The sequence below is a fragment of the Aphis gossypii genome, chromosome 2 (genome assembly GCF_020184175.1).
Source record: "Aphis gossypii isolate Hap1 chromosome 2, ASM2018417v2, whole genome shotgun sequence".
NCBI classification, from domain to species: domain Eukaryota; kingdom Metazoa; phylum Arthropoda; class Insecta; order Hemiptera; family Aphididae; genus Aphis; species Aphis gossypii.
In genome coordinates, this window is record NC_065531.1 from 31424450 (window position 1) to 31446067 (window position 21618).

Consider the following 21618-nt stretch of genomic DNA (forward strand, 5'->3'; position numbering starts at 1 on the left):
ATTAATAAGTAAATAAGTAAATAATTTTTTTAAAAAAACTTTTTGTTGAAATTATAATTCTAAAGGAACTATAAAACATAAATGTATGGTACCTACCTATTTACCATACTAGCATCTAGTCCATCTAGACATACAAAAATTATAAGTAAATCATATTTACTGTAATACTGTTATATAATTGTATCAGATGGTACAATAATATTATGTCTGACATTGAATTTTTCGTAAGTTCATTTTCTAGGTACCTATATTATGTCAGATTCAGAACTTATTTCAATTTCACTTTAATTTAGTTTTTCTACGCAATTTTAAGTTTCAACTTGAAACGTCTATACGCCCATACGGCATACTAGCATGGGTATTAGAATATGCAATATGCATATTGCGGCATTTGAGCAAGTTTGTCCCCCCTCCATACACACACATTCTAAAAAAATTACTTCAATACTTCATACCTTACTACCACGATGTAGAGAAGATATCTTCTCTACATCGACTACATCGTGCTGACTACCTTAGGGTCTAGGGATACAGTAGATCGATCAGCTGATCGAGTGTCGCTTCCATATAAATTGTTCTGTGATACGTGGTGATACCAAAGAACAAACGTGATACTTTTTGACTAGTGTGACCACGATGACGGTACATAAAAAAGAGTGTGACCAATAATACATGAAAAAATGTTTTACGTAAAATTGATAATAGTTTTTGAGAGAATAAACATTAAATACAGATAATAGCCGCGGTTTGATTTGAACTATGTATAATAATATTATAGTCTTAACAATAATGTTTACTGTCTATTAGGTATAATTTAGTTTTCAGTTACCTATATTTGAAATATTATTGAAATTGACTATTTGACTTGAGTTTTTACATAATTAGATAATATTATATTATTTCTGTTAACTATCAATTTAGGTACAACTTTTATATTTATTGTAACTTGTAAGTACAAACAGGAATGATAAATATAATAATACTAACCGTGTATTAAACAAATATCATTTTAGAAAAATAAATAATTTAATTTAATTATTTAGATTAATTTAACATGGAACATAGATTTTCGACGTATGAAACTATTAGTGCAAAAGCATGCCCTATTTACATTAAATTGAAATTTCAACAAGTTAAGCGAAGACAAGAAACTTTGGAGATACAAAAACAGTAAGTTAAGAATTTCATTTTTATTAGTTCATAATATTATAGTACAATATTTACCCTACATAGTTAAGTGATGAAATAAATAAGAGTGAGGTATACATTGTTTTGATTAACTGAAACTGCAGCTTACTGATCACATACAATTCATATTATAATACGGATATTAATTATTTTCCACCACTCCAAATTGTATTAAAACCCTATACTGGCAATTGGCATTATATGTCGTTATTTATTAGAATTATGTTAAGAGAAAATATCTCAAACACTTTCCTAAGTAAAAAAACATTACTAGACATAAATTTTTTCATAACTACTAATCAGTAATCATAATTTGATAACATTTTGGATTAAAATGTGTATATAATGTATACAATAAATTTGTAATTTTATGTTAATAACTACTTTGAACTCAATTTTCAATTAAATATAATTTTAATAAATTTACTATAATCATACTTTCAAACATAGATAGGTATTCAAAAGTTTTTATTTCATAAGTTAAAGTTATAATAAACAGTTTATTTGTTGTATACGGTCTACCAAGCACTTGCTACCATGCATCTATGGTCATTTCTAACGATTTGTTGGCAACGATGATTGAGCTTTATCTTAACATTGTGACTTTTATACTAAAAAAGTAATACTATAATAAAATTTAGGTCAAGCAAATAGCAATAATCATGACTATAGTTGTAAACGTATGATATAATCAGTTATAGTTAACTTCTTACTGTAACACATTTAAATATTTTTGAAGAGACGTTAAATTATATTGTATTTAATGTAAATAATAAAAATAATAGTATTTTTTTAATTTTTAATGCATATTGACATATATTGTAATACATATTCTTTAATTATTTTTCTATAACCTAATGTAAATATTTTTAAATTTAGGATAAGGTAAATTGTGACGTGTATTATTGATTATAAAGTTATTAATATTATTATGCATTATTAAATAAACTACAATTTTACATTTATTTATTTATTTATATTTTAATTAAGCATAAAAAGTAGGTATTATTTTGTAAACTACAAATGACATGTAGAAATGTGCGACAGACTGTATACAACAAAAATACCATATAAAATAACCTTACCATAACCATAAGAAAAATGTATTTACTATAATTTAGTTTGATTTGTAAGTGACTGCAGAAATTTTTCTAGAAGGGGCAATGTTAGGATTGAGGTGAACTATTATAATTTTACTATTTTATTAGTAAAACAACAACTACCTTTTTTATTATACTCGTATGTATATATCTTATTATGTTACAACTTACAAGTATAGGTATTAGGTACATAGGTATAGGTAAAGTTAACTTTATTAATTTTCAAAAGAAATTGTAATTGTCTCGCATTTTTTCCAAGACTATCAACAATTTTGTCATAAAATTTGTTATTTCTAGTTAGGTCATTCACTGTAGATTTGTTTTCCCAATATCATAATAAAAATCAATGTTTGCAAAATCTTAAAAAAAATAATTATTTAGTTTAACCAGGGATGGAAAACATTATTACTTATTAGACAAAAAAAAAAATCAAAAACAAAAATAAATTATACCATGAAAAAAATTATATAAAAATTATATTTCTGTTTTAATTTAAAAAAATTAAAATTGTTGTTTCCAAATTATATGATGAACATTTATTTATAATTTATAAGAAAAAGTCATTCTTGGTTATAAGTTATAACTTAATATTATATTAAATTATTATTTATTAAATAAAAACTGCTTGCTTTATTTAATTTTAATTTTTTATCAGTGTTTATTTTTCTTTCGTATTTACTATTTAGGTAGTAGGTACTACCTTTTAAGTATTTTTTTTTCAATTCTTAAGAACAATTTTTTAATTTTGATGTTTTAGTATATATTATACCTACAACTGTATGTTAAATTTCTGAGTTCAGGATTAACGGCAGAAATAGTGTTTCACTTTCACTTAACCCAATTGCACTTTTACAATTTAAAACCATTTTAATTTGAAATTTGAAATTTTCTAAATTTTATTTAAAATATAAATTATAATTTAAATTTAAATACCTATTAAGAACAATTAATTTTAACTATTTTATTTTTTGTATCTTCCTATATTGCTCGGTACCATAATAACTTATGAGAATATAAAAAAAAATAATGAAAACGAAATTTGGAAACAATATAAAAAAATAACGTTTGAAGAATTAAAAATGTTTTCCATTCCTGTATATAATACAATATTTATACGGACCTCAAAGGCTCAAAATAATATCTGTATAATTTTCATGTACTATTATGATTTTCGACTGCAAAGAATCTAATTTAATGCTTTTACAATGGTAACCTATTATTCATATAATCACTTTCAATTTTTTATATAGTAAATAGTAATTTGTCTTTATACATTAAATTTAAAAAATATTTTGGAAAAGCCAGAGGGGAAAATACCCACCACTCCGGGCGCCTATGGTTTGATTAGTTTTCTATAATAAGCGTGTGACGTTGGCATTGTCTTGTTATTATGGCACATTGTAAATAATCTGTAGTTGTCAAAATAAACTTTCAGCAGTTCCAGTTGTGTTGTTGGAATTAATATTATCATTAGATTGAATTAACCTACCTACTGTATGTAGTTAACTAAAATATCGTAAAACAACATGTTACAGGGAGTACTCACGGGGGGGGGGGTGTTCATGGGGTTTGAATCCCCCCCATTGGCCGTATTTTTTTAAAGTCTAAATGAAGTGATGAATGTATTAACTTTAACTTCGGGGGTGTATCATAAAGGTCAAAAGTAAACAATTTCCCACAGTTTTCAAAAAAATCGAGAAAAATAAAAAAAAAAATGATGGAAAACGGGAATATTTACGAAAAACCAGTTTTCGACCAAATCAATTTTTTTTCATAGTTGTAACTCAAAAACTAATCACTTTAAGTACTTGAAATTTTCACCAAATCTTTATATTAGCGTTATCAATATACAATAAAATTTTCAAAATATTTTGAATTTTTTGAGCTATTTAAAGACAACTGAAATTTTGATTTTTCTGAGAATTTTTTTTTGAAGTGTCGATAAAAAAATTTTGGGTGTTCAAAAAAACTTAAAAATTAAATACAATAGGTTTCTTATGAGTTGTTCTTATTGTAGTTAAAAAAAAAAATTAAAAATCGTTGGTCATAATTTTTTTTTATTATTAGCGTTTATAGTTTAAAATTTTACGAAATATGTCAAAATCGTGAAAATTTGCTAGTAATTTTGTTGTTGAAAAATCATTTTATGTTCATTTCTAAGGTTACAAAATCCAATATTAAATTTTCCATAAGTTTTCCTTTAAATAGAGAAAACTCGAAACATCATTATGGAAAGAATTTTATAAATGTTTAAATTTAAAATTTTTACGAAATCATATTACGATAACGATTTATCCTCAAACGATTTTAAATATTTGTTATTGTTCAAAAAGTATAAGTCGTAGACACTTGAAAATTTCACTAGTTATTTAAATTGGCATTTTCTTTGCATGATTTAACTTTTAAAATATTTCGCTTATTTTAATACTATTTGTAGACATTTATAATTGTTATAATTAATATTTAATAACAACAATTATTATGATTACAGGAGGTGTGGGGGCAGAGCCCTCCACTTTTGTACTTTGGTAAATTTTCAAAGCCCCCCCCCCCATTGAAAATTCTTGAGAACGCCACTGACGAGTTAAGTAACTTAAATGATGTTCTCAGCTTTAACTTTCATAATAGGCCAATTTAGTCTAATATTTTAAGCTTACAACACAAAATTAGAATTATTGAAAGTATATTTTGTTATGCATTTTAACATAATATGACTATGATGGACAGCACACGACACGCGCTAAAACGACGTCCACTTGAGAGAGTGACAGCCGACTAGCCAAGTGCCGACAGAAACTGAACGTCAGACGTGTCACTATGTCAGGAATCAGGATTAATAATTTTGCAGGTCGTTAACTACCCAATCCTTCCTCTCCATGCAAATTGCTTATGTAGGAAATTTTAATATTGGTTATTTGGATTAACATAAAAATTAAAATAATATTATTAATCATCTTATTATCTCAGTTTTGTGGAATTTTTAATTTGATTGTAACTTATTAATTATTAGCTACAAAATTGGGTAATATATTGTTCTATGCTGTAATCAAGATATTGTATCTTTATAGGTCATGACTCGACATGATGAAAGACATTATCTATATTCTATAGCTGTATTATAACCACGATTAAAGACATAATATTATAATATCTTTAATCGTGATTATAACTTAAAAGTTTGTGTTTAATACTGGCCTAGAATATACTGGTCTAATGATATATATATATAGATTTTGTAATTGGGAATTTCCGACTCATAAGATTACGATTTTTGTACGATAGCTCATACTGCTCATAGAATATAGATATTACTATTAAACACCAGTACACCACTACAACACCAGTTATGTTTATATTGTAGTATGAACGTATAATAGTATACTACGTAGTGTACCTTCTGCTTAATGCCTTCTTTGTATTTAGTAGTTACCTCGCTTACCTTACAGCTTTGAGCTTATAGGTAGGTAAACCTACGTGTTTACCGTATGTTTGTTGTTTACTATATAGTTAAATTCGTAAACTTATGTTATAGACTATTGTTAATAGTTAACTCGCCATGTTATATTAAAGTTAAATCTATAAAAGTGTTCAATCATAATATTCTATAGTTAATATTTATTTTACCTACCATCGAAATTCAATTAAAATGGGAACGTCAATGTTAAAATATTTTATTGAAATCATTAATAATCTTGATTCAATTGTACTCATGTAAGTTTATTGATTTACTTATTGATTAGCATTCAGAATGTACACAAATATCACAAATAAGTTTGAATATCGAATTTTTTTTATATATTTTTATTAATAGGTCTTACGAAATTATGTACCTAGCTTTTTAAGTTAACATATTTAATTTTTACTTAAATAATATGTTTTCAGGTTATTTTTTAACAAAAAAACTATTCATTTTCACATTTTACTAGATTCTATTTAGTTCTAAATAATTAATTTATTTTACTTAACATGTTTAAATTAAAACTGAGAAAGGCTTTTTGATATACATACCATAGTTTTTAATTGTTCTTTGTTATTGAGTAGATCACTGTAATATCTAAATATTTTAAAACCTTGTGTAGTTGTGTGTAAAAACTTATAATACTTATAAGTGTATTATTGTAAAATTGTATGTCTTCTTTTATAAAAACAATGTTTTTTTTTTTTAGAAAACGTGATCAACAAATTAATGAGAGAAGAAATATCAAAGATGCTGTTGATACTTTTATGGTACCTATGTTGTTTCATTCAAAATAAGCTTAAGCACTAACAATTTAAATATAAAATTTTTGAAAGACTAAATATGTAAAACGATAAGTATTGCATAGGTATATAAAATGTATAGCTTAGAATAAAATTATAATATTTTTGATTTCTTAACAAGATAAAATACAGTTTAAAAAGTTCAAACTTAATTTCGAATCACATAGTTAAAACCTAGACAATTTAATAGCTTTTTCTAGTATCAGCATTTATAACAAATACTGGTTAGGTATAAATGCTATAATTACAAAATACGTATTAAAGAATTTTTTTTATTTGTTATTATTATATATAATTAATATAAGAAATTACTTTCATTTATCATTTTGATGTTCAAACAAGACCTTTGGAAATAATAGTAGAATAGATCTATAAAATGATAACACAACTGTCAAAAGTACTCCAATATTATATTTAATTTTATGTGCAAATAATATTCATTATTATTAGTATAACCTTCTTGTGAGTTTATATATAATGATAATATTATAAATATTATAGAACTATTTAATAATTTTTAGTGTACAAGGTTAAATGTAATTTTGTATTGTAACATAATATAAAATTATTAATGAATAACTATAGGAAATTGACGAAAGAAAAAATGGAAATGCGGTGCCAAGTAATGAAGCATATGAACTTGCAACATCCATGATGTATTCAGAATGGATGCTTGAAACACCTGAAGACATTGATAACTGGATTGCAGTGTTATGTCCAGAAGGAAAACGATGTTGTGTTATTGCTCAAGATGTATGATATTTAATAAATTTATCAAATAATTATTTTCAAAGAAAAAAATATGATTAATAAAATTTAAATTATTGATTATTTTGATTTCAGAACAAAACAAAAACAGTTAACAAATTTGGAACTACACTCAATAGTTTTCCGTCATTATTTCCTTATGGATGTCGTATATCAAATAACTGTCCATCTCATCGCAAACGTACAGTATTAGACTGTGTGTATAGTTTCAAGTTAAAGAAATATTATGTTTTGGACATTATTGAGTGGATGGGTGTGCCATACAGGGATTTTGATGTATGTTAAATTGTTTATATTATTTAATACCAATTAATATAATTTAATGCTTGTGTTTTAATTGTAGGCTGAATTCAGATTTTACTTTATACAGAGTAAACTTAGTGAAATACCTGGTATCAATGAAAAATCAACAACAAATTTTTACCCATTTGAAGTAATATTTAATAATATTATAGAATATAGTATAACTATTATATGATTATAAATGTTTAATTTAGCTCGCTCCACGAATGGCTACTAGATATTTGTATCAGCATCTTTTGGAAAAATGTCAATTTTTCCCTGATAGTATTGAATTAGATGGTATTAACTTTTACTATCCAGAAAGTTTGTACACCTCAGGCGAAACACCATTAGTACTTTGGCTGAAACCGTTCATGATACCCGATGTCTTACAAAAGCCAGTCAATGATCATTTAGTACAATTACATAAACCGCCTAATTATGTTAATGTATTTGAGTACAGTCAAAGTTTAAAAAAGAAAAATAGAAAATTTAAGAAGAAGAAGAATTCTACTTCTAATTGTGATAAAATGGAAGTAGAAAGTTTGGTTGAGGTTAGTAGTATATACATTTTTTTGGTATTATCTGGAATGTATTTTATTTTTTTTAAACAATAATTGAGTAAATTATGTCTCTATTTATTAGTCGTATATCATAATTAACATCAAAAGCACACCATATAATAAAAAAATAGCATACATTGATAAGAGAATGTTGTATACATGTGATGCCTGTTTCATATATCCTTGAAATGGCAAATATGCTTATTGGATTTTGATTTATAGTTAATATTAGAGCAAATTTACTTATTATAAATTTGTGGATGAAAATATAAATTATGCTTGAGTGAAGAGTTTTAATTTTATAAAGAGTATAGTAGTACAGTTGGTGTCTGCGAGAATAAAATAAAAACAGGGGTTCTCCGTAGTTTAATATTACTGTGTACTCTCGATTATCCATGGATAAGCGAATTCCGTGGGTAATCCGTAAAACTAAAATTCAAACAAAAATTGTCTAAGTACATATATGACATATGTATTATTAAGAATACAAAAATCAAAATGCCAAGTTATTTTTTTTTAACTCTGAATATATTTAAAAACTAAATTTTTCTCAAAAAGAGAAAAACATTGACTGTTCAATGCAGATTTGTTTTGTTTTTATAATATTATTGATTCTGTCAATATCATACAAAAAAATCTATTATTTTTATCGCTGGCAATAGGATATAATTAACTGATTACTGTTTTAAGGCCAGGCCACACAAAGCGATTGAACCACAACATGACACTGTTGAACGCAGCAATTCCCGCGGTTGAACCTCGCATGTGTAGATGTGTATCAGGCAGTTGCGTTTAAAATCAAAAAATTTGAATTTGTTGGGCGGTTCAACCGCTTTGTGTGGCCCCGGGATTATTAATTAAAATTTCATTTTATTCATAGATTTTTATTATGATTATTAATTACCAAAATAATACCCATTTCTTAATGAAATACTAATATTAATGTCTCAATAAGCCAATTACTTTTATTATATAACCTTAATTAAATTTTAATTTATAAATTAATATTGGTATAATATATATTTGAGATGTTACCCCTAAAATGCCTAGATATACCTCTGGGTCTGTTTTATACAATTTCATAATCATGTAATAAATGAATGATACTACTATACTGACATGATACAAGTTACTTATTGAATTAGTTTCACTGAGTTGCTATCAAAACCCTTTAAAAAGCAAATATTTAAAAACTAATTATATTACATATTTATTGTTTAAACAGGTAGAAATGGATAAAGATCCTGTCGTTGAAAATGAAATTTGTATGGAGAACTAACATTAATATTCCAACCAATATAATGTGATATTATGCATGTTTAAGAATTGTTATTAATTTATTATTAAAATTAAACGAATAATAATATTAAAAAAAAACTATTAATTGTTTTAAGATTGTTTTTTTATTTACATATCTAAAAAAAAAATTTAAACAACTAAACTGTAAAATAATGTTTAAAAAAAAGAATATAAGTAAGTAACCGTTCTGATGTACAATAGATGTCGAATGGACCTTATCATAAAGTAAACTGCTTAGATGTATTTGTTAAATTTAAATTAAATTATAAACTGTTATTAATAAAATATGATTCTCATAGATATTAAGCATATAAGTATTACGGCACTACAGTAGGTTAAATTAATTTTTGCTAAAATAAAAATTGCATTAATTATAATTATTATTTTGTGTTAACTTTTGAGTCAATACCAACTTAATAGGTACGTGGCATAAATAACTAATAAGTAATAGCATTAAATTAATATAAATGTTTTGAAAACTACATATTTGGAATCTTGTAGTTTTTAAATTTTCAAGCTTTTTGACAAAGTGAAAAAAATGTTATCAAAATAAATTTAAAAAATTTCAAATACCTATAGATATTTTGAAAATTATATAGTAATAAAATATAGGAAATGCTAACATAAATATTTGTTGAAAATTTCAAGTATCTACTGATTCTACTGTAATTTGTTTCATTTCATGACATTAGTTTATTTTCTGATTTTGTCTTTGAATTTATTTTATTTTAAAACATAAGTTCTTTTTTTATTCAATACTATTATAATTTAAGCCTACTTATTGGATAATATTAAATATGTATCTAATGATTTTTTTGTACATCAGTTTCATGTCAATATCAACCATACATCTAGTTATAACTAAGTCTTGATGCTTTTCTAGTGACCACAGATTAAATTATTGACAACAAAAAAAAAGCAGTTAGGGGGGGGGTACAAGTATCCTATCTTGCCTCCCCTACAATTGGGCACCCATGGTAACAGTCATTAATCATTATATTATTTTTTAAATTAAACACTTCAATTCATATGAATAAAATTTCAAAAATAACAGTTTTCCATCAATAAATAAGGTTAATTTTAAAACTTAACTGAATTAAGTTTTTTAAGTAATATATAAATACGTATAAAATAATTTAGGCATTTTGTGATATTGTAGTTTATAAACTTATACAACTTAAAGGTATACAACTTATTTGATAATAATGTAAATAAAAACTAATAATTAATATATTCATTTTAATTAAGAATATCTAAGATCATTAAAATATACCTATTTGTCATGAAATATTACACAGTTAAGTATCCTAAATCCTAATCAGAGAAAATTATACATTTTTATTTATATTACAAATATATCTTTTCTTAGTTCTTTTTAAATTTTATACTACGAAATCTTCTCCACAATTTTTTTCCTACATACCACAATATTACAGTTATAATTATTCTCATGATGATCACCAAAAACAAACCATCAATTAGTAGAAATTCATACCAAGTCAATTGGCCAGCAGCTGTTTTCAAATGATGTGCCCCATTGTAGCGTATTACATACTCAATCCAGTAAATAGCTTTGTTTAATGAATTTAATGGTTGATCATGAAATATTTGTGATAGTTCTGTTGCTTTTTGTTTAAACCTATAAATATTGATTCATTTTTGTGGGTAATACAATAATAATAATGATTTAGTATTAAAATTATATGAACTTACGATTTTTCATTCAATATTTTATTTAAAGCTATTTCAAGTACATCTTCAGTAAATTCACTGTATTTAATTTGAATTGCTGCACCTCTGTTCTGCATTACTAATGAATTATGCAACTGATCTCCAAACACTGATATAGCTAACATTGGCACTCCAAAGTAAATAGCTTCTTCAGTACTGTGTATGCCTCCATGAGTGATAAATAGTATACAATTAGGATGGCCTAGAATATCGACTTGTGGAAACCATTTTCTGGCGATTATATTTGGCGGAAAGTCTATTTTATTATCCGATTCCCATTTAAATAATACTTTTTGCTTAATTTTACCAAGTTGTCTAATAAAAATTTCAAATTCATTTTTGGGCAATTGTGTTAGTTTGAGTACAGAACCAAAACTAAAGTATACGACTCCATCAGAAGCATTGTTCATTATATCCTGGAGATCCTAATGAAAAATGATAACTAATGACATAAATTATGATAATATAGACATAATTAATACTTATTAATATAAATAAATAAATAATTTTACTTCTGGAAGTGAAGATGCAGGTTTGAGGTGCATTCCAGCTACATCTACATATGAAGGAACAAGAGGTCTTGGTGTTCCAACAGAAAAGTGTGTATTAATCAATGTCAGTGAAATATTGTTTAGCATGTTCTCTATTGACGGTCGTGTCTCCCAACCAGTATAGTTAAAATATTTATTCATTAAATCTCTTTGCTTTGGCAAGTAGTAAAATGAACCCAAAGCTGTATGTATAAATGATAATACAGTATTTGTCAAACGTTCTATGAAAGACATATTGTCACAAAATCCAGTGTTGATATCTGGAATATATGATCCAATATATGGATTATGATGCCACTGTGCTACACCAGCATTTGGAATAGATGGAAATAGTTGTACAACAGGTGCATTGAATTTATGTCCAAGAGTTACAAAACACTCATGGTAGAAGTTTTCGAATAAAACTAAATCAAAATGAAGTCCTTCTGAATGAATCAATTTCTGAATAGACGGTTTATTTAATATTGTTTCTGTAAATTTTGGCCAAATAAACCAAGATCTAAATGGAACTAAAATTGGTTTGAAATGTCTAGCTACATCGAACGGATTAAAACCTATTAAAAAAATTAAAATTATTATTATTAGTAAAATTAGAATAATTAGATTATATTGTAGTACAAATTGTACATAGATATTATAATTGTACAATATCTACTTAAGTTTATTACTTACCCATAACGAGATCTTCATCTTCAACTTGAATATGATGGTAAGATGGAGGTGGATTTTTCATTGGAAATGGCGATAAAACAGTCATGTTATGACCTTTTTCTGCTAATTCTTTGAATAACGGTTCAAACGCTCCATAGTGGCTGCGTGCTTTACTTGGTAAAAAGGCTAATATATTAGACGTTAAACCATTATTTACTGTTATTAAAATAACAATGATCAAAACTAAACTGTTCATCTTGAACAATTATCGCCAACTTGAAGTTTAGATGATAATTTATTTATTTAACATCTATAAAGAAAAATAAAATAAAAAAAAAACAATATTTCTATATATTTCACTGTATGAATAGTTACCTATTATAATGGTTTATTAAATGTATAATTTTTCTACTAGACTGCTTGCTATCACTATCAATATATATTGTAGTATAATAAAGTTAGTATTTAATAAATTCATTTTATTTGTTAAATAAATCTTACATTATATAATAAGTACTGCTGAGCTATGTTTAATGTATTTATTATTAAATAAAATATTATTAATTAGTAATTACCATACAAACATTGATTGTAGTCTGTAGAATAATTTAATTGAAGTTATTTGTTTGATAGGCGGTACTTCAATGATCAGTGAACCAGTCTGTTATTATGCAACATAAACATATCTCAATCCTATGTTTATAAATAATAATAGATATAATAAAATAACAACAATTTAGAAGGTCACCTAGTCATCTATACATAATAAATATTGTGGTTTTATTCTAATTAGAAAATAAAAATACATAATACTTGGTGAACCACCAAGTATTGTCACTATTTTTTTCCTTTAATAATTTATTTATTCAAATTTTGATTTTTGGATTTTTTAAGTATACTCAAGGACCATATTTTCAATTTATTATTTAGATTTGTATACAATATAAGAAGTGTTATGTGGCAATACTAACTTCTTTTTTTAAATGAAAACCAAATATTTTTATTGTAAATTAAGTATAGATGATTTTTTTGAACATGTTGATATGAATACCTAGGTACCTATCTTAATAACAACAATAACAATATAAGAGATTAATTTTTAAGTTATTAAAGTATATATTATAACAAATAAGAATATTATTGACATTAAAAATGATTTTGTAAAATCATAAAATAGTTAAAATATTTGGCATGTTACTTTGTAAACTGCCAATTTCACATATTATAAAATTTTGGTAGATTAATATCAAATATCTATCAGTTAATAATAATTTTTATATCAAGCTCCAATATATATAACCACAGAACAATAATAAATAAAAACAATATAACAGACTCATTATCATGGATCCACTATTCTTACTTGTAAAATATCTCATCTCAAGTTATCTAATTTAAAAACTACTTACTCAATACTCAAATTTTGATTTAGATACATCAATACTTTTTTTAAAAAGTAGTTAAAGTTTGCAGAAATTATGAACAAGCATTTGAAAATGAAAAATTGGTATCACTACAGTATACTCCTTTAATGGGATATGTGATTAATTAATTTAAACAATTTAAAATAACATAATTTTTAAGCCTATGTGGCTATGTACCTAAAAAATTCCAAACATTTTAATTTGAAAAAGTTCATATCAAAGGAAAAAATAGGGGTGAGAATGCTTGTCGCTAGGTGAATAATTATGTACCCATAATAGGTGTAGTAAATACAAAGCATTTGTTTTACAAGTTTTTTCTCCATACAATTTGTAAAGTGGAGTATTTGTTGTAATTCTTAGTATATAGATTAAAACAGGCATTTGAATAACTCTTTCATAAACAGTTTTTTTTTTAAGTGGAGATAATAATGGTCTGAGTCCTGAGAATATTGTTCGTTTGATTAAATAAATAACGTGAAAAAAAAAAAAGAAATAAACATCATTGTAAAACCATTACATTCTTCGCTTCACTCAGAATCAAATATTAATAACTAAACAATCTTTATTTATTATATAATTTTAACGTGAGGCGATTCTAATTTCTAACGCAAGTACTTAGTGTGTACTGTGTAGATGAGCCACTAAAAACCCATCAAGTAAAAAAATCTGCTATTAAAGTAAGTTTTAAGTTCATTTTTTTAATCGCATAGCAACAATATATAATAATTTTATTTAACAGTGAACCACTCAGACGGATCTAGGATAAAAAAGCCACCGACAAAAAAGCCGCGGACTAAAAAGCCACGGATAAAAAAGCCATTGATAAAAAAGCTATGGGATAAAAAATCCATGGGATAAAAAAGCCGTCGATAAAAAAGCCACGGATAAAAAAGACATGAATTTATTTTTGAGCTAAAACTGAATGGTTATGTTAGCTAAAAATAAACGAAATATTTTGAAAATTTAACTACCTATGTAAAGAATTATGTAACCCTTTTTTGATGTAGGTATCTATGAATTATAACCATAAAAAATAAGTCAAATATTTTAAACTATAGGTATAAATACTATAAAATATATACATTTGAAATATAAGAGATTAAACTGTTTAAGGTATATATAGCAATAAAAGTCATTGCCATTTGACTTTATCTTAAAACTGGTGTTGGTATCTTAGTATCTAAAGTATTGTATTATGTGAACAATATAATTTACTATGTGATTGTCTTTATAATCCAATATTATTATAGGTTGACCGAAATATATATGGTTGGGAAATTGGTAAAATTTTATCTTTTATACACTATTTAGTTTCCGTTATGCTCAGTCTGTGTGCAGTATAATCGTCGTGAAATAAATGTGTAAGGTGTTAACATTTGTAAGAAATTTTTTTGAATTTTTATGATTGAAATTGTCAAAACAAACAAAGGAGGTAGCAAAATTTGTTTTAATGGTCATATGTACGTCATTAAGCATTTGGGGAAAAATAAAATAACATGGCGTTGTATGAAAGCGAGTTCTCTCAAGTGTACAGGGACAATGTACACTGAATTGCAACATAATAATCCTGTAGAAAAAAACCCACATAATCATCTACCCGATAAAGAAGAAATTAAAGTTACTAAATGTATACAAAAAATGAAGGATCAAGTAACTTCTTCTAGTATGATAAATCCTGAAAAAAACTTATGAAAAAATGCAAGAAAAATTGCATAAAATATGTAGTGATGGCTTAACACAACGAACAATAGACGAATATTTAACGGCTATTGCTTACACAATACGATTATTTTAATTATTTATTTATTTATATTATATTTTTAAATTGTAAATTTTAACTTTTATAAATTATATTAATTATTGTATTCTATTTTAACATAAAGGACAAACATTTGACAGCTATTGCTTACACATTACAATTATTTTAATTATTTATTTATTTATATTATATTTTTAAATTGTAAATTTTAACTTTTATAAATTATATTAATTGTATTCAATTTTAACATAACGGACAACGGATGAATATTTGACAGTTATTGCTTACACATTTTAATTATTTATTTATATTATATTTTTAAATTATAAATTTTAACTTTTAGATTCTGAATGAAGTAATGAATTTACAATGATGTTTTTTGTGTACAATTTTTTTTATTATATTATTATATTATTATTTATTATAAAATGTACAAGTAATTTTGTAGTTGAAAATTCATATGATAGGTACTTGATTTAAAATTCGTCTTTTTTATCCGTGTCTTTTTTATCGGTGGCTTTTTTATCCCGTGGATTTTTTATCCCATAGCTTTTTTATCAATGGCTTTTTTATCCGTGGCTTTTTAGTCCGTGGCTTTTTTGTCGGTGGCTTTTTTATCCGGTTACCATACAATTATGGTTGTGTTATCATTTATTATTATTATTATTATTATTATTATCATTTTATTATTTTGGGTGGTAACACTGGTAACGGGATAACTAATATATTATTATTTATTACTTATTAGTATTTAGTAGTCTTGCGACCGACGCCTCGGACACCACCGCGAGCATAACAAAATATATTTTGTCATGACCGCGAGCGTGTTTGTTTATTTTAATAAAGTCAATTATACTTAAAAGTGCCTTAAAAAGTTTCTTATAGTAATTATGCTATGATTATAACATCAGAAGTGGGATGAACTTGTTTTGCACGTCGTGAATGTTAAGCGCTATTTATTTAATTTTGTCTATGCTTGTGCGTGTGCGGAAATTAACACGGTGTTGCGTTGCTGTTGGTTAACTTCGAACAAAGACGAAGCGATGCGTATGCGTGAATAAGTATTTAACATAATTACGGTCTATCGTGTCACGAGGTTTTGTGTGTTTATGTATATATATTTCGAATTGCGCGAAAATTGTATAACTTTTCATAACCTCAAATTGTGTTTAACGAACGGTTGAAAACGTATACCAACGACCTGGTTATCACTAATCAACGACGGCGATAACATTTGAACCTAATCAGTGTTTATTATACTGTTTATTTATTATTGTTTGGTATCGTTATCATGGCTCACGATAAAACCGTAGACGTCAATGAATTGTTACGATTAATGATTGAACAAAACCGTATTCGGGAACAACAAGTGGAAAAATTAGTCACTAAACTATCTGAGCGATCGAATGATTCGAATATATCATCGACATGTTTTATACCTAGTTCAAACCAAACTATTTCGACGTTCGACGGATCAACGGGGGACACGGCCATTGCAGCGGAATGGTTGAAGTCATTAGAAACCTCGATGTGTCTGAACAAATGGCCAGGTCAATACACTTTGGAAGCAGCTCGTTCACATTTAGCGGGACCGGCGAAACAGTGGTATTTAGGTCACTTGGATGAGTTGACCAACTGGAGCGAATTTATAGTGATATTTAAAAAAACATTTATGAGATCAGCAACAACGGCGGAGACCTGGAAGAAATTACAAGGACGGATACAAGGAGTAAATGAAACAACATATTCGTATTTCCACGAAAAGATTAGACTTTGCCGAGAGTTGAAATTGGACGAGACTGAAACCAAACAACAAATATGTGTTGGATTACGATCACAAACTTTATGTATGGTGCTGATGAGTAGTGCGCACATTAGAGAAGAAGAGCTGTTAGCAGAAATTCGACGCATGGAAGAGGTACAACTGGATTGCCAGCTACATTTTAAAAATAATAGTACTATCACTAAGAAAACTGCACCTACTACGTCGAATGTTACACAAGTGGCTGCAATAAAAGAAGGTACCCAGAAAATTACAAATGATTGGACACGCGAAGTACGGTGCTATAACTGCCAACAAACCGGTCACATAAGTAGGGATTGTGATGCTCCACGAAAACCTCTCAAGTGTGTCATATGTCATCAGGAGGGGCATACAAAAAAAAATTGTAAGACAGTGACCCAAACGGTGGTTAGTTTAGTAAATACGAACCTCAACAAATCTGGCTACATTAAAATGGTTAAGATCAACAACAACCCAGTATTGATTCAGGGATTGGTGGACACTGGATGCGATGTGTGTTTAATAAAAGCCAGTGCAGCTAAACAGTTAAATTTGTGTGTGTTACCTACGACTAAACAACTTACTGTGTACGGCAATAACCCGATAAATGTAGTGAATGATGTTACGTCGGTAACTGTGGAAGTTGATGACGTAGCAGAGATGGTCGAACTATGGGTAGTCGAAGATTTGGCACAAAGTTATGATTTATTAATCGGACGTACCTTTACGGATCGTGAAAATGTTACTTTTATTAAAACCAAAAATGAGGTAATATTTGGATACGATTATATTTTTAAATTTGATGATGAAGTTTTCTGTAAAATGAAGTCAGCACGAGTAAAAGTGAATAGTGATCAATTGTTGAAGGCAAACGAAGTAACCATTGTAACAGCATCAGTAAACGAAGAACCTGTGGAGGTACTCAACTTTTCCGTATCTCACACGCTTATCCAGAATTTTTTCAACAGTGTGACACCCCTTTTCATGCATTGTTTGGATATTATGCCAATTCCAATGATGGAATTGTAACAGCATCAGTAAACGAAGAACCTGTGGAGGTACTCAACTTTTCCGTATCTCACACGCTTGTCGAGGATTTTTTCAACAGTGTGACACCCCTTTTCATGCATTGTTTGGATATTATGCCAATTCCAATGATGGAATTGTAACAGCATCAGTAAACGAAGAACCTGTGGAGGTACTCAACTTTTCCGTATCTCACACGCTTGTCGATTATTTTTTCAACAGTGTGACACCCCTTTTCATGCATTGTTTGGATATTATGCCAATTCCAATGATGGAATTGTAACAGCATCAGTAAACGAAGAACCTGTGGAGGTACTCAACTTTTCCGTATCTCACACGCTTGTCGATTATTTTTTCAACAGTGTGACACCCCTTTTCATGCATTGTTTGGATATTATGCCAATTCCAATGATGGAATTGTAACAGCATCAGTAAACGAAGAACCTGTGGAGGTACTCAACTTTTCCGTATCTCACACGCTTATCCAGGATTTTTTCAACAGTGTGACACCCCTTTTCATGCATTGTTTGGATATTATGCCAATTCCAATGATGGAATTGTAACAGCATCAGTAAACGAAGAACCTGTGGAGGTACTCAACTTTTCCGTATCTCACACGCTTGTCCATTATTTTTTCAACAGTGTGACACCCCTTTTCATGCATTGTTTGGATATTATGCCAATTCCAATGATGGAATTGTAACAGCATCACTAAACGAAGAACCTGTGGAGGTACTCAACTTTTCCGTATCTCACACGCTTATCCAGAATTTTTTCAACAGTGTGACACCCCTTTTCATGCATTGTTTGGATATTATGCCAATTCCAATGATGGAATTGTAACAGCATCAGTAAACGAAGAACCTGTGGAGGTACTCAACTTTTCCGTATCTCACACGCTTGTCGAGGATTTTTTCAACAGTGTGAACCCCTTTTCATGCATTGTTTGGATATTATGCCAATTCCAATGATGGAATTGTAACAGCATCAGTAAACGAAGAACCTGTGGAGGTACTCAACTTTTCGTATCTCACACGCTTGTCGATTATTTTTTCAACAGTGTGACACCCCTTTTCATGCATTGTTTGGATATTATGCAATTCCAATGATGGAATTGTAACAGCATCAGTAAACGAAGAACCTGTGGAGGTACTCAACTTTTCCGTATCTCACACGCTTGTCGATTATTTTTTCAACAGTGTGACACCCCTTTTCATGCATTGTTGGATATTATGCCAATTCCAATGATGGAATTGTAACAGCATCAGTAAACGAAGAACCTGTGGAGGTACTCAACTTTTCGTATCTCACACGCTTATCCAGGATTTTTTCAACAGTGTGACACCCCTTTTCATGCATTGTTGGATATTATGCCAATTCCAATGATGGAATTGTAACAGCATCAGTAAACGAAGAACCTGTGGAGGTACTCAACTTTTCCGTATCTCACACGCTTGTCCATTATTTTTTCAACAGTGTGACACCCCTTTTCATGCATTGTTTGGATATTATGCCAATTCCAATGATGGAATTGTAACAGCATCACTAAACGAAGAACCTGTGGAGGTACTCAACTTTTCCGTATCTCACACGCTTGTCGAGGATTTTTTCAACAGTGTGACACCCCTTTTCATGCATTGTTTGGATATTATGCCAATTCCAATGATGGAATTGTAACAGCATCAGTAAACGAAGAACCTGTGGAGGTACTCAACTTTTCCGTATCTCACACGCTTGTCCATTATTTTTTCAACAGTGTGACACCCCTTTTCATGCATTGTTTGGATATTATGCCAATTCCAATGATGGAATTGTAACAGCATCACTAAACGAAGAACCTGTGGAGGTACTCAACTTTTCCGTATCTCACACGCTTGTCGAGGATTTTTTCAACAGTGTGACACCCCTTTTCATGCATTGTTTGGATATTATGCCAATTCCAATGATGGAATTGTAACAGCATCAGTAAACGAAGAACCTGTGGAGGTACTCAACTTTTCCGTATCTCACACGCTTATCGATTATTTTTTCAACAGTGTGACACCCCTTTTCATGCATTGTTTGGATATTATGCCAATTCCAATGATGGAATTGTAACAGCATCAGTAAACGAAGAACCTGTGGAGGTACTCAACTTTTCCGTATCTCACACGCTTATCCAGGATTTTTTCAACAGTGTGACACCCCTTTTCATGCATTGTTTGGATATTATGCCAATTCCAATGATGGAATTGTAACAGCATCAGTAAACGAAGAACCTGTGGAGGTACTCAACTTTTCCGTATCTCACACGCTTATCCAGGATTTTTTCAACAGTGTGACACCCCTTTTCATGCATTGTTTGGATATTATGCCAATTCCAATGATGGAGCGTTGGCAAGACTAGTTGATAATGATCAAACATGGACCAATAGTGTATCGTTACAATCCAGAATCAGGGATAGCATAATCAAGGAGCATGAGTTGTGGAAAATTAAATATAATGCGAAACATACCAACGTTACTTACTCTATTGGTGAAATAGTTTACCTGAAGAGACCACCCGAATACACTGGCCAACCGACTAAGTTACAGCCAAAGTACAGGGGACCCTTAATTATTACCCAAACATTACCGGGTGATACATATAGACTACAGGAACTATTGCAACATAGTGGCCATCAGTATCGTACAACCGCACATGTGTCTGATCTGAAATCATATCATCTACCTATCGATAAGGACGACGATCAAGATGAAGCACTCGAAGACCAGGAACAAGAGAATGAACAGGATGAAGAGGGAGAACACCAAACAGAACAACCAGAGGATGTAATTGTGGGCAATACACCTACTGAACAAGTACAGGCGGTCAAAGCATTAAGACCACAAAGATTGGCTAGGAAGCCGACATATTTAGTAGATTATGATCTTAAATGAATTTATTACATTTTGTCAATTTGTCTCAATTATTATTTATTTTTTTTATATATATATATATGTGTTAAATGTCAATTATTTGTAGGAAGTTAATCTAGTTTCACCTGTTATAAATGAGGTCATTTAAATGCCAGGATGACCGAATGTTATCATTTATTATTATTATTATTATTATTATCATTTTATTATTTTGGGTGGTAACGGGATAACTAATATATTATTAGTAGTCTTGCGACCGACGCCTCGGACACCACCGCGAGCGTGTTTGTTTATTTTAATAAAGTCAATTATACTTAAAAGTGCCTTAAAAAGTT

At 28.3% G+C, this 21618-nt stretch overlaps 3 protein-coding genes and 1 long non-coding RNA gene across 22 annotated transcripts; 2 read left to right on the forward strand and 2 right to left on the reverse strand.

The window, feature by feature from the left end:
• The first annotated feature begins 743 nt into the window (after positions 1 to 743).
• On the forward strand, positions 744 to 9554 carry LOC114128002 (snurportin-1). 2 transcript variants are annotated; one of them, XM_027992400.2, is made up of 8 exons: positions 744 to 948; positions 1044 to 1170; positions 6455 to 6515; positions 7134 to 7301; positions 7392 to 7592; positions 7660 to 7749; positions 7814 to 8152; positions 9387 to 9554. In XM_027992400.2, the coding sequence occupies exons 2-8, from the start codon at positions 1055 to 1057 to the stop codon at positions 9438 to 9440; spliced, it is 1029 nt and encodes a 342-aa protein (XP_027848201.1). In that variant the 5' UTR covers positions 744 to 948; positions 1044 to 1054; the 3' UTR covers positions 9441 to 9554. The 2 variants fall into 2 exon arrangements, with proteins under 2 accessions (XP_027848201.1, XP_027848202.1); XM_027992401.2 differs by lacking the exons at positions 744 to 948; positions 1044 to 1170 and adding an exon at positions 5318 to 5999.
• On the reverse strand, positions 8334 to 13144 carry LOC114128001 (UDP-glycosyltransferase UGT5). Of its 3 annotated transcripts, XM_027992399.2 has the most exons (6): positions 12969 to 13144; positions 12415 to 12703; positions 11704 to 12296; positions 11174 to 11616; positions 10956 to 11099; positions 8334 to 8590 (listed from the first exon to the last, which is right to left on the reverse strand). In XM_027992399.2, exons 2-6 carry the CDS (start codon positions 12647 to 12649, stop codon positions 8551 to 8553), a joined length of 1455 nt encoding a protein of 484 aa, XP_027848200.2. In that variant the 5' UTR covers positions 12650 to 12703; positions 12969 to 13144; the 3' UTR covers positions 8334 to 8550. The 3 variants fall into 3 exon arrangements, with proteins under 3 accessions (XP_027848200.2, XP_027848196.2, XP_027848197.2); XM_027992395.2 differs by lacking the exon at positions 8334 to 8590 and having other exon boundaries at positions 10683 to 11099; positions 12969 to 13143; XM_027992396.2 differs by lacking the exons at positions 8334 to 8590; positions 12969 to 13144 and adding an exon at positions 12769 to 12934 and having other exon boundaries at positions 10683 to 11099.
• Positions 13145 to 16313: 3169 nt separating this feature from the next.
• On the forward strand, positions 16314 to 21603 carry LOC126549525 (uncharacterized). Of its 4 annotated transcripts, XM_050198912.1 has the most exons (3): positions 16314 to 18269; positions 18830 to 18969; positions 19110 to 19288. In XM_050198912.1, exons 1-2 carry the CDS (start codon positions 16868 to 16870, stop codon positions 18946 to 18948), a joined length of 1521 nt encoding a protein of 506 aa, XP_050054869.1. In that variant the 5' UTR covers positions 16314 to 16867; the 3' UTR covers positions 18949 to 18969; positions 19110 to 19288. The 4 variants fall into 4 exon arrangements, with proteins under 4 accessions (XP_050054869.1, XP_050054866.1, XP_050054867.1 ...); XM_050198909.1 differs by lacking the exons at positions 18830 to 18969; positions 19110 to 19288 and adding an exon at positions 20644 to 21603 and having other exon boundaries at positions 16315 to 18269; XM_050198910.1 differs by lacking the exons at positions 18830 to 18969; positions 19110 to 19288 and adding an exon at positions 20504 to 21603 and having other exon boundaries at positions 16316 to 18269.
• LOC126549526 (uncharacterized) lies at positions 17743 to 20791 on the reverse strand. Of its 13 annotated transcripts, XR_007603638.1 has the most exons (8): positions 20504 to 20640; positions 20224 to 20363; positions 19944 to 20083; positions 19527 to 19665; positions 19110 to 19249; positions 18830 to 18969; positions 18410 to 18549; positions 17743 to 18269 (listed from the first exon to the last, which is right to left on the reverse strand). It is a non-coding gene; the product is annotated as an uncharacterized LOC126549526 (long non-coding RNA). The 13 variants fall into 13 exon arrangements; XR_007603634.1 differs by lacking the exon at positions 18830 to 18969; XR_007603642.1 differs by lacking the exons at positions 18410 to 18549; positions 18830 to 18969 and adding an exon at positions 18550 to 18689.
• Positions 21604 to 21618: the final 15 nt, after the last annotated feature.

Excerpts from the sequence above, each read along its gene's own strand:
- LOC114128001 (XM_027992395.2), bottom strand. The coding sequence starts at position 12,649 with ATGAACAGTTTAGTTTTGATCATTGTTATTTTAATAACAGTAAATAAT. Across the intron at positions 12,297-12,414 it reads AGATGAAGATCTCGTTATGG|GTTTTAATCCGTTCGATGTA; the intron begins GTAAGTAATAAA and ends TTTTTTTAATAG. Across the intron at positions 11,100-11,173 it reads AAAATATTGAATGAAAAATC|GTTTAAACAAAAAGCAACAG; the intron begins GTAAGTTCATAT and ends CAATATTTATAG.
- LOC126549525 (XM_050198909.1), top strand. The coding sequence starts at position 16,868 with ATGGCTCACGATAAAACCGTAGACGTCAATGAATTGTTACGATTAATG. Across the intron at positions 18,270-20,643 it reads AGCATCAGTAAACGAAGAAC|CTGTGGAGGTACTCAACTTT; the intron begins CTGTGGAGGTAC and ends TAAACGAAGAAC.
- LOC114128002 (XM_027992400.2), top strand. The coding sequence starts at position 1,055 with ATGGAACATAGATTTTCGACGTATGAAACTATTAGTGCAAAAGCATGC. Across the intron at positions 7,302-7,391 it reads GTTGTGTTATTGCTCAAGAT|AACAAAACAAAAACAGTTAA; the intron begins GTATGATATTTA and ends TTTTGATTTCAG. Across the intron at positions 8,153-9,386 it reads AAGTAGAAAGTTTGGTTGAG|GTAGAAATGGATAAAGATCC; the intron begins GTTAGTAGTATA and ends TTGTTTAAACAG.